The 12,623-nt window shown below is 48.9% G+C and overlaps 1 protein-coding gene across 3 annotated transcripts in view; it reads left to right on the forward strand.

The window, feature by feature from the left end:
- Positions 1-12,623, forward strand: part of LOC117964961 (histidine N-acetyltransferase-like) — a 40,052-nt gene that overhangs the window by 24,677 nt on the left and 2,752 nt on the right. For all 3 annotated transcript variants that reach the window (XR_009324092.1, XM_059020618.1, XM_059020617.1), the window contains exons 2-4: positions 6,405-6,642; positions 8,637-8,861; positions 9,134-12,623. The exon at positions 9,134-12,623 is cut by the window's right edge. Coding sequence is in view for 2 of the 3 variants with exons in the window: in XM_059020618.1 (XP_058876601.1) it covers positions 6,418-6,642; positions 8,637-8,861; positions 9,134-9,697 (1,014 nt within the window). In the remaining variant the exon portion in view is untranslated. The remainder of the gene's footprint in view (positions 1-6,404; positions 6,643-8,636; positions 8,862-9,133) is intronic.

Raw genomic sequence — 12,623 nt, forward strand, 5'->3', positions numbered from 1 at the left:
GCGCTTACTGTATCGTGATGTAAAAAAATGTGATGTCTTTCTGATCCGTCTCTCTCTCTCTCTCTCTCTCTCTCTCTCTCTCTCTCTCTCTCTCTCTCTTTGTTAAGAATAAGAACGCAAGAGAGAGAGAGGGAGAGAGAGAGAGAGAGAATAACGGGTCGGCTGTCTGGTTGTATAACCCCCTCCTCCTCCTCCTCCTCCTCCGCTCGCCTTCAGCAGTCATTCTTTGTTCGGCTTCAACTAGGCAATTGAACCGTACGAAAACCCTGTTAGCACATGCGAGGTCCCGGGTCCAAACGCACGCCGCTGTCCTGCGTGTCTGCCTGTCTATCTGTCTGTCTGTCTGCATGGCATCCGTCCCCGGGATAAAATACAAACTGAAGATTCCATCATGGAATCCGCCCCCCCCCCCCTTCCATAATTCAACATTCCACATGGAACTCTATTGGTACAGAACCCCCTGTATGGAACCTTAACACACGTTCCCGGATGCCACAGGGTTCTAGAAATCGGACAGCAGCCTCGATGTCTTTCATCAAGGAAAGTAAGCAATTCTTTAAAAGATCAAATGACTGAACCAGCTCTAACTTACAATGGCCGTGTTACTGACATAACGACAGCAATGCTCAGGGTAAGAATGCGTCATCGATTGAGTAGTTTAGAGACCTGGGTATGTGAGATGAAGTTAGTTTATTATTATTATTATTATTATTATTATTATTATTATTATTATTATTATTATTATTTATTTATTTTTTATCCAAAGCGACTCAATAATAATAATTTCAACAACTGCTGCTGCTGCTGCAGAGTCACTTCCAATAGGAGCTCGTTTGTTTGACGTCTCATCCAGAGCACAAGGAGGGTCAGTGACTTGCTCAGGGTCACACACAGTGAGTCAGTGGCTGGGATTGAACTGGGACCCTGCTGGTACACACACACACACACACACACACACACACACACACACACACACAGTATTTCAGAAGCAACACGTCACGCCTCTTTGCTGCAGCGATCCCTCGTTGACAGAACCCGTTTCCAAAGTCAAAGCGGGGGTGACTCGTATATATTTAACATCGCTCTCCCCCCTCTCCCCTCGGAAAGCGCATGCAAGCTGAATAAACACACGGGGGACGAGGGGAGGGAGGCGGCGCTGCCGCGGCTGTGCGGAGCATTCAGGCGGAATGGTGCTGTGGAAATGTGCCTTATTAATTAATCTGCGTTAATTATATAATCTCAGTGGATCTAGCGGGTGCGCTGCTCATGTACACGATGCGTGCCTTGTTAAGGAGATGTGATAACCTTCGCTGGCTATTTACAATATTAAGAATCAGGAGGATTGTGGTGATTATGATGGCGAGGATGATCGTGCCGTGGCCCGGGTTTAGACTGGCTGCACAAAATGTGGGTCACGTGCATTTTTAAAGTGAATCGATCGGATGGAATGGAATGTGACGGGGAGGGGGCGGGGCCTGTCTGCATTCTGATTTGGAACGCGAGACGGTTTTTTTTTTTTACTGCGTCATTTCTCATTCTTCCTAATTGAATTTTCTGATAACTTTTGGAAAATGGGGACACGACCGACAAAGCTATGAAATATTGACTTTTCTAATAATAAATTACAACATATCGAAATATAGCCTACATTAAATGATTGCAAATTAATTCATTTTCAATAATAGATAGATTAACTAGTTGTGTCTCTGTGTGTGTCTGTGTGTGTATCTATGTGTGTGTCTCTGTGTGTGTGTGTCTCTGTGTGTGTGTGTGTGTGTGTGTCTCTGTATGTGTGTCGCTATAAATCATCGTCCTTGTCGACTGCGCCATTGTAAATGCGCATTCCAGCCCCCTCGGTGTCGCTGAGGTTTTGATTAATAACATCTGTAATACCCGCCCCCCCCCCCAAACCAGAGCCGAGGAAATGGGGCTGTAGCGCGCCCCGCCGCCCTGCATTAAACCATTCAAACAGCGCACTGAGCGGCGCGTTTCTGAACCCATTCCAGCCCCTTCGCATCAGCGGAGCGGTGTTGTTCAGGGAATGAATGGGGTCTACTTGGGCGCTGCGTTCATTCTTTCTTTCTTTATTTATTTCGCTTTTTTTATTTTGGTGCTTGTGCAATGGAAACGACAGCCGCGTTGTTATGTGTGCGTCTGTATATAAAGCCGAGCTGGATGTCGTGTCGAATCTATTCGCAGTCGACCTTGCATTCCCTTGGTTATGTCATGCAAAATTGCCCGAGGATTTGAAGCATCGCTGTCGTAAATCGTTCCTCTTTCAAAATGTTCTTTTTTTAAAAAAAATTCTGTCCTGGTTTCCTGAAATAAGACGCCAGTAATCCCACCGCGGAGGAGATTTGAAATGTTAATTGAGATTTGAATTGAACTATTTCAGAAAAAGTGTGCAGAAAGACAAATTGAGTCGTTTCACTGACGTAGACGACCCTGAATTGCAATATATATATATATATATATATATATATATATATATATATATATATTAAACACACATAGGGATTGCACGGTTATCTGTAATAGCTCTTAATACAGAGGGAGAGTGGAATGAAGGGGTAATGAAAGAGGGGTCAGGGAGGGAGCAGGAGAGAGAGAGAGAGAGAGAGAGAGAGAGAGAGAGGGAGGGAGGTAGAGTTGACGGATGGAAGGTGCTGATTAACTCGCACAATGTCATCCTTGTTCTGCACTGAAAACAAGAGACAGATGGAACTCGAAAAAGAGATAAAAACAAGCAGAGAGGGAGGAGAAGGGAGAGGGGATAGAGAGGAGAGTTAGGGAGGGAGGGGGTGAGAGAGAGGCAGAGAGGGAGGAAGGGAGAGGGGATAGAGAGGAGAGTTAGGGAGGGAGGGGGTGAGAGAGAGGCAGAGAGGGAGGAAGGGAGAGGGGATAGAGAGGAGAGTTAGGGAAAGAGGAGAGAGGGGGAGAAAGAGAGGGAGGAGAGGGGATAGAGAGGAGAGTTAGGGAGGGAGGGGGTGAGAGAGAGGCAGAGAGGGAGGAAGGGAGAGGGGATAGAGAGGAGAGATAGGGAGGGAGGGGGTGAGAGAGAGGCAGAGAGGGAGGAAGGGAGAGGGGATAGAGGAGAGTTAGGGAAAGAGAGTTAGAGAAAGCAGGGGAGAGAGAAAGAGAGGTGGGGGTAATAGTTATATTGTTTATAGAGATTGGGGGAGACAGGGGAGAAGAGAGAAGGAGAGAGGAGAGGGGAGGGGAAGGGTTAATGCTCCTGTCAGTGGGGAGGGCCTCTCGCTCGCTCTCCCTCAGCTGTTTGGCTAATCCTGTTAAACCCCTTTAGGGTCATAAGTCAGGGGTTGGGTCAAATCTAAGGGGGGGGGGTCAGGTTTTCTTGCAGTTGTTCTTGTTTATTTATAGCAGAAACTCCAGCGCCTTCATCAGCGTTATTGAAACTAAACTGAGTCAAGCAGACCAGCGTTTGGGCTCCAGTGCCTTCATCAGTGTTATTGAAACTAAACTGAGTCAAGCAGACCAGCGTTTGGGCTCTAGTGCCTTCATCAGTGTTATTGAAACTAAACTGAGTCAAGCAGACCAGCGTTTGGGCTCTAGTGCCTTCATCAGCGTTATTGAAACTAAACTGAGTCAAGCAGACCAGCGTTTGGGCTCTAGTGCCTTCATCTGCGTTATTGAAACTAAACTGAGTCAAGCAGACCAGCGTTTGGGCTCCAGTGCCTTCATCAGTGTTATTGAAACTAAACTGAGTCAAGCAGACCAGCGTTTGGGCTCTAGTGCCTTCATCAGTGTTATTGAAACTAAACTGAGTCAAGCAGACCAGCGTTTGGGCTCCAGTGCCTTCATCAGTGTTATTGAAACTAAACTGAGTCAAGCAGACCAGCGTTTGGGCTCCAGTGCCTTCATCAGTGTTACTGAAACTAAACTGAGTCAAGCAGACCAGCGTTTGGGCTCTAGTGCCTTCATCAGTGTTATTGAAACTAAACTGAGTCAAGCAGACCAGCGTTTGGGCTCCAGTGCCTCCCTCTCCCTCTCCCTCTCTCTCCTCTCTCCTCTCTCCTTCCCTGTGTTGCTGGGAGATTTAGACAGGGCTGCAGTGTCCTTCATGGAAGAGCAGACAGGGAGAGAGAGTGCTGTCATCATCACTCAGAGAGGGGATTGGCTGATTCACACACACACACACACACTCTCACTCTCTCACACACACACAGTCACTCTCTCTCTCTCTCTCTCTCTCTCTCTCTCTCTCTCTCTCTCTCTCTCCAGTCTCTCAATTCAAGAGCTCAGTGGAAGTGATAGCTGCTTTTCTTTTTCTTTTTTCTCTCTGTCCATGTCTTTCTTTCTTTCTCTCCCCCTTTTTCTTTCTTCTCTCCCCCTTTTTCTTTCTTCTCTCTCTCTCTCTCTCTCTCTCTCTCTCTCTCTCTCTCTCTCTTGCTCTCTGTCTGCCTCCCCTCCCCCTGTTCTCTGTGATTCTCATGCCTTGCTTTGTGCTGTCAAAGCTCTCAGTTCAAGTGGAGACAGCGCTGAGAGCAGCACCAAGCAAAGCAGCTAAAAATAACTGCAGGTTTGAGCGAACGCAACATCGTAGCGGAGCCCTTCCTCTGCTGTCAGAGGTCTGGGAAAGCGTATTAAAAACAGGGTGAACTAACCCTTAGAAAAGCTGCCCGTAGTCAAAGCATAGCAAAGTGTAATAAAGCACAGTGAAAGCATGGCGAAGCACAGGGAAGCATTGGAAAGCTAAGCAAGTTAATGGGCTCTAGTGCCGCCTTCAGTGTTATTGGGGAGAAACGAGAAGTAACCTAGGCAACCTTTGGTAACCCTTGGTAACCCATTCCATGCCCCTCCACCCCCCTCTTTTCTCTGGTCCTGTGCTACACTGTCAGGGTGCAGTCTGGTCTCTACAGCATGTGTTCTGTGCTGCTCTGTCAGGGTGCAGTCTGGTCTCTACAGCATGTGTTCTGTGCTGCTCTGTCAGGGTGCATTCTGGTCTCTACAGCATGTGTTCTGTGCTGCTCTGTCAGGGTGCAGTCTGGTCTCTACAGCATGTGTTCTGTGCTGCTCTGTCAGGGTGCAGTCTGGTCTCCACAGCATGTGTTCTGTGCTGCTCTGTCAGGGTGCAGTCTGGTCTCTACAGCATGTGTTCTGTGCTGCTCTGTCAGGGTGCAGTCTGGTCTCTACAGCATGTGTTCTGTGCTGCTCTGTCAGGGTGCAGTCTGGTCTCTACAGCATGTGTTCGGTGCTGCTCTGTCAGGGTGCAGTCTGGTCTCCACAGCATGTGTTCTGTGCTGCTCTGTCAGGGTGCAGTCTGGTCTCTACAGCATGTGTTCTGTGCTGCTCTGTCAGGGTGCAGTCTGGTCTCCACAGCATGTGTTCTGTGCTGCTCTGTCAGGGTGCAGTCTGGTCTCCACAGCATGTGTTCTGTGCTGCTCTGTCAGGGTGCAGTCTGGTCTCTACAGCATGTGTTCTGTGCTGCTCTGTCAGGGTGCAGTCTGGTCTCTACAGCATGTGTTCTGTGCTGCTCTGTCAGGGTGCAGTCTGGTCTCTACAGCATGTGTTCTGTGCTGCTCTGTCAGGGTGCAGTCTGGTCTCCACAGCATGTGTTTTATAAACCTCTAATAACGGCGCTGGCAGTCCACAGGTCCATTGTCCAGGCTGGCTGACCTTCGACCTCTTTGGCACAAGGAGGGGGTGTCTTGGCTTGCTCCCGGGGTCCTAATCTCTGATTACAGTCCCGGGACACTGCGGGGCATTGTGCAGGGGACCCCTCTAATGCAGCGTGACCCCGAATAACACAGATTAGAATTAAGAGCTCCGGAGAGCAAAGCAGCTTTCTGCACCAGGAAGCGTTCTGGTCGAAGCCCGTGTGAACGAGACGGCCTCTGATACTGACCTCGAAAACGACTCCTCCAGGGCTGAGGGGAAATTCACACAAGGCACTAGAGCTCAAACGCTGGTCTGCTTTCTGCTTGACTCAGTTTAGTTTCGATAACACCTCTCTCCTCTCTAACCACGCTTCTTCTAACCCCGCCTCCCCTCTGTAACCCCGCCCCTCTCTCTGACCCCGCCTCCTCTCTCTGACCCCGCCTCCTCTCTCTGACCCTGCCTCTTCTCTCTAACCCCGCCTCCCCTGTAACCCCGCCCCTCTCTCTGACCCCGCCTCCTCTCTCTGACCCCGCCTCCTCTCTCTGACCCCGCCTCCTCTCTCTAACCCCGCCTCTTCTCTCTAACCCCGCCTCCCCTCTCTAACCCCGCCTCCCCTCTCTAACCCCACCTCTCCTCTCTAACCCCGCCCCTCTCTCTGACCCCGCCTCCTATCTCTGACCCCGCCTCCTCTCTCTAACCCTGCCTCTTCTCTCTAACCCCGCCTCTTCTCTCTAACTCCGCCTCCCCTCTCTAACCCCGCCTCCCCTCTCTCTTTCTCTCCTCAGCACCGTTGCCGGGATGAAGATCGAGAACGCCCTCGCGCTGCCCTGCCCCGCCCAGCAGGAGACGGCAGAGTCTCAGTCCGGGCTGGAGTTCACCATAGCGACGGAGGAGGACTTCGCTGACATCATGAGCATGAGCAAAGACATCTACGGGGGGCTGGACTACCTGCCCACCCGCTACCAGTCCTGGATGCAGGAGGAATACCGGCACGTCGTACTGGCCCGCAAGCAGGGCAAAGTGGTACGGGAGCAGAGCAGGGAATAGAGACAAGAGACTAGAGCACACCGTATATAACACAGCACAGAGACTGGCACGTCGTACTGACCTGCAAGCAGGGCAAAGTGGTACGGAATAGAGACAAGAGACTAGAGACTAGAGCACACTGTATATAACACAGCACAGAGACTGGCACGTCGTACTGACCTGCAAGCAGGGCAAAGTGGTACGGAATAGAGACTAGAGACTAGAGACTAGAGCACACTGTATATAACACAGCACAGAGACTGGCACGTCGTACTGACCTGCAAGCAGGGCAAAGTGGTACGGAATAGAGACTAGAGACTAGAGACTAGAGCACACTGTATATAACACAGCACAGAGACTGGCACGTCGTACTGACCTGCAAGCAGGGCAAAGTGGTACGGAATAGTGACCAGAGACTAGAGACTAGAGCACACTGTGTATAACACAGCACAGAGACTGGCACGTCGTACTGACCTGCAAGCAGGGCAAAGTGGTACGGAATAGTGACCAGAGACTAGAGACTAGAGCACACTGTATATAACACAGCACAGAGACTGGCACGTCGTACTGACCTGCAAGCAGCACTCAGCGCTCAGCACACAGAAAGTGGTACGACAGCATAGCGCAGAGAGCAGAGACTGTAGCTCCGCACATAGAAAGCGGTGTCACTCTGTCGCTCATTGGAAGACCATGTAAAGGGATTTTAACCATAACACCCATTAGCTCTCTGGATTGTTCTGGATTTGTTTTCCGTAGAGAATGATACAACCCTTTTGTTTTTGTGGAGTTTCGCATTGGAATTGCTGCCGCAGACTCTGGCTAACGAGAGAGACAGAGACGGTCCGGATCAAGGTTTTCGTCGCCGATGTGAAAACATAAATAATAATAATAAAAAACCCAGAATAATTGCGGTGTGCGTTTTGTGTTTTTGAGCCTTCAGTCTGCAGCCTGGTTAGAGAGAGTCTGATGTGTGTTCTGTAGTCTGTTCAACACAACCTGAGCCACAAGAGAAGGAGAGCAGCCAGGGTCAGGGGTGAAGAGAGAGGAGAGAGAGAGGAGAGAGAGGAGAGGAGAGAGTGAGAGGATAGAGTGAGAGAGGAGAGAGTGTAGAGATGGCAGAAAGGGTAGAGGGAGAGGAGAGGGCGAAGAGAGACAGGAGAGATGGTAGGAGATGGGGCAGCAGTGTGGAGTAGTGGTTAGGGCTCTGGACTCTTGACCGGAGGGTCGTGGGTTCAATCCCAGGTGGGGGACACTGCTGCTGTACCCTTGAGCAAGGTACTTTACCTAGATTGCACCAGTAAAAACCCAACTGTATAAATGGGGAATTGTATGTAAAAATAATGTGATATCTTGTAACAATTGTAAGTCGCCCTGGATAAGGGCGTCTGCTAAGAAATAAATAATAATAATAGTAGAGAGAGGAGAGGAGAGAGTGTAGAGACAGGAGAAAGTGTAGAGGGAGAGGAGGAGAGATGGTAGGGAGTGGTTGGAGGAGAAGAAAGAAGAGTAGAGAAGAGGAGAGAGAGGTTCGAGAGGCTATCTGATTCCTCTCTCGGTTCAGGTTGCGTGGAATGCGCTACAGCACACTGTCTGTCTGCTTCTCAGCCCTTCCTCCTCCCACTAACCCCTCCCCCCTCCCCCTCTGATCTCCTCTCTCTCTGCAGGGTCCGGGAGAGGAGAGCCGGGCGACGAGGGGTCCCTTCCAGAAGGGTGTGTGTGTGTGTGGGACCGCTGGTGCCGAGAGAGAGGCTAGAGAGAGACGGGAGCAGCATCGCAAAAACCCAAACTCTCTAAAAGACTTCCCCTTTCCTCCCTAGCGCGCCGGAGAGAAGGGAAAGGGGGATCCACGTGAAGACTAACTCCTCAGTGTGTGTCTGTCTGTGCAGGACTGAGCCGGGAGGAGCGGAGGAGGGAGGAGGAGGAGGAGCAGGAGGGAAGCCCGCCCCCAATACTCCACTGCCGCTTGTTTCAAAGTGTCCCTCTCCTTGCAGATAGCCCTCGAATCGGTGTGCGTTATCGACGAGGGAGAGACGGTACTGGTGGAGGGGCTCCGCGTCGCCCCCTCTGAGAGGGGGAAGGGCGTGGCCGGGGTCCTGCTCAAGTTCTGCTCCCAGTTCATCAAGGCCCGGTACCCCGAGGTCAAGGTGACCCGGCTGACCCGGGACGACAAGCTGGGGCCCAAAGACTTCCAGAAGTACCGGCTCATCACCAAGCAGGTGCCTGAGAGCATAGAAACACATACAAATATACATATATACATACCTACCTACCTACCTGCCTGCCTACCTGCCTACAGGACACACAAAACATACAAACAAGCAGTCATTCAGACCTGAATACATATACAGTCATACATACATATATACTGTACACTAAATATGTACACACAGCAACACATGCACACCTACATTGATTATCAATGTCATTATTATCATTCTCACTGTCACTGTATAACCCCCCTCTCTCCCTCCCCTCCCCTCTCTCTCAGGCTATTCTGCTGGTGCGTTTCCGTGCAGAGGACCTGCAGCCCCGCCTCCTGCAGCTGCTGGCGGGGGGTCCCCTGGACTCCGAGTCCGGGCTGAGCCCCCCACCCGTGCTGCTGGAGCCCGGCGAGGCGCGTCGCCTGTTCCTGAGCCAGGGCGTGGTCGGAGGGGTGCTGCCGAACCGCACCATCCTGCAGGACTGGCAGCCCTTCAAGCCGCTGCCCAGCAACCTGGACATCCTGCTGAAGAAGGATGTGGACTGGATGGTGGACAGCACCAAGCAGCCTCGCGTGGCCAGCCTGTGCACCTTCCCCTTCCCCGTGCCCATCGGGGACGACTGCTTCTATCTCAACATCGACGTCTTTGGCAAGGAGCTCGTCCCCGCGCGCAGGCAGGTCCTGGCCCACCTCCGCAGGCACACCGAGGCCCTCAGGGGCCACGTCATGTGCCAGGTGTTTCTGGAGCCCGCCCTCTGGGAGCCCATGGCGGATTTGTGCAAGCGGGAGCTGGAGGTGGAGAGAGTGAAGGAGTACACGGAGCAGTGCGTGGTGGAGGCTGATCTTCTGTGAGCAGGAAGGAAAGGAGGCCCTTAGAGAAGTTTTCTGCAGAGTTAACGAAGCACAGTGAGAGGCAGGGTGGGTAAACATCAGGGGGGTCTTGAGACTTTGTATAGTTTCTAACACCACATGCCCCCCCCCCGCCACCCCTTCCATGGTTATACTCTGCATTTGCCATGGTTTACCGTGTTTATTAACATGCTTTACCATTCCTCGCTATTCTTTACATTCCCAGTAAAAGCACAGCACAGTGAGAGGACGGTGAAGCTTATTCACAAACACGGCAAACCAGGGTAAACTATGGTAAATGTACAGTATAACCATGGAGGGCAAAATTAGCAAAAATACTGCGGTAAACTTTTATAAGGGCAAGATGAGAGGGTGCTGTACATTGAGATTAATAACACAAATAATAATAACGTAAACGACAATAGACGTAATAAGATAAATAATAAAATAAACAGATAAATGCAATATATATAAATTAAATGCGAAAGGTTCGCTCTCTTTTCTCTGGCGGCGTCTGCTCTGTTTTAAAAGCTCATTCGGAAGAATATTTTCAGTCCCATCCTGGGCGCCACAGTTTTACCGATGGACATTTTTTGCGTCTCATTCCGCTTTGTTTTAACGTTCTCGTCTTCGAGTTTAGCATAAAGAAATTGCCTTGTTCCACCTTTATCCAACTTCCTCACTTTATATCTAAAGGTGTGACTTTATATCTACAGGTATGACTTTATATCTAGAGATATGACTTTATATCTAGAGATATGACTTTAGCACCTTTCATCACAAAGGATGCCAAGCATTACACACACAAACACACACTGACACACACACACACACAAACACACACACACAAACACACACTGACACACACACACACACACACACACACACACACAAACACACACTGACACGCACACACACACAAACACACACTGACACACACACACACATGCACTCACACTCACATACTGAGACACAGACGCAGACTCACACAAATGAACAATTAAAACAATCTACTACAAAATGCTATAAAACTGAAATTTAAGAAGAGACAAAAAATGAAAACCGAGCATTCCCTGCCATTTAAAACAGTGCAGCCAACCAAAAAAATAAAATCAGTTCATATTAATAATAATATAGCTAGAATCCAGCCTGTACTTGCAACCGTCCTGAATGTGTGTTAGCTTGTGATACTACTACTACTACTACTACTACTACTACTACTACTATTAATAATAATAATGAGGCTGATGATAACATTCATATTTATAATAATATATTTTAAAAATAAATCAATGTTCATTTTTGCAACCGGTAGAGTTAGCAAAGGAAGGATCTCTCACGATAAAAGGAAAGAAAAAAGAAAGAAAGAAAGAGCAAGAGAGGCTACAATTCATAGTGCAAGGTGTACTACAGAAACGTTCCATCTTTACCTGTGATTTGTTTTGTAACCCCACACCATTATAACCGTCAACCAGCAAGATCCGAATGAAATCAAACGCCAAGGCGCTGCCGTAGCCACGCTTCATAACGGCGCAGCGCCGTACAGTCCTGTGTTTAAAAAAAATAACACAAGAGAAAGAACCGCGCTCAGCCTTTGCACAGTTCTATCAGTTACACCCGTTTTAGTTTTATACTCCCTTGTAACATGCAGCCCCAAGAAAACTCAAAACTGGAACCCAAACCATCTCAGGCAAGCCGGGTTCATTCAAACAGACTGAGTCCCGGTGTCTGAGTCCTGGTGCCTGAGTCTCAGTGTTTGAGTCCCGGTGCCTGAGTCCCGGTGCCTGAGTCCCGGTGTTTGAGTCCCGGTGTTTGAGTCCCGGTGTTTGAGTCCCGGTGCCTGAGTCCCGGTGCCTGTGTCCCGGTGCCTGAGTCCCGGTGCCCGAGTCCCGGTATCTGTGTGTAAAACACAATCCTGGGGGTTCAGTTAGTGAAACCGTTGGAATAGCTGAAGACATGCTTGATGCGCCGCTGAGAGACGAGGTGTTACATTATTCATTACAAAATATTTTACCTAAAGTGTTAGCCATTGAATTCTTCCACGGGAAATACAAGAACGATGGCGCGGAGAGTGAGACGAATGCGTTGTTAAATCATAAGAATATTCCAATGATGTTTCTGAATATGAAGGAGGAAAAATAGCCACGATGCAAAAAGAAAATCTCCTGATTTTCCTAAACCCATAATACCATAATGCTTAAAAAGAGCGAATGAGTGAAAGAAAGAAAGAAAGAAAGAAAGAAAGAAAGAAAGGCCAATTTTATTCTTATTAATTGTTTTTTTAATTAACCAAACGATCAATTTGTATTTATTATTCATGTCATGTTGTTTTTTTCATTGTAAATTTGGACTCGAGAGGCATTTTTTTATACTGTTTCTAAATCCAGCTCTGTGAGAAGATGAGAAGATCCCTAATCTTAGTATTGTAGCTTTTAGTATTGATAAAGATTGTACATTTTGAACGACTGGATGATTGCGAATGAAAAAAATTCTAAAGCGTTTCCGGAAACGCTGTTTAAAAGCGCCAGATTACTCTCTATGAAACTAAATATGTAGACCTTGAAATGATCTCTTTTTATAAAAACCTGTAAAATACGAATGATCAAACCTTCAAATAGCGATTTCTGAAGGAAAACATGAAGCAACCAAACCTGAGACAGCACTATCCCAGCCAGAGAGAGCAGCGTAATACACAGTGTAGCACTGACCAGCAATGAAGCCAGCACTCACAGACTCTCCTACTCTCCACCCGATATTTCTGATTGGATGATCACCTTGAGGTGGGGCAGTCCTCTTGCTTGTCGCTGGCCAATAGGGTGAAAGGACTACGGGGCTGGGACACGCCCACAGAAATCCACAGGAATTCCTCTGAAAGCTATCGTCATTGCTTTTTTCGACGCCGCAGTGAGGTGGGGTTCGGGGGGTACAC

The sequence above is a fragment of the Acipenser ruthenus genome, unplaced genomic scaffold (genome assembly GCF_902713425.1).
Source record: "Acipenser ruthenus unplaced genomic scaffold, fAciRut3.2 maternal haplotype, whole genome shotgun sequence".
Taxonomy (NCBI): domain Eukaryota; kingdom Metazoa; phylum Chordata; class Actinopteri; order Acipenseriformes; family Acipenseridae; genus Acipenser; species Acipenser ruthenus.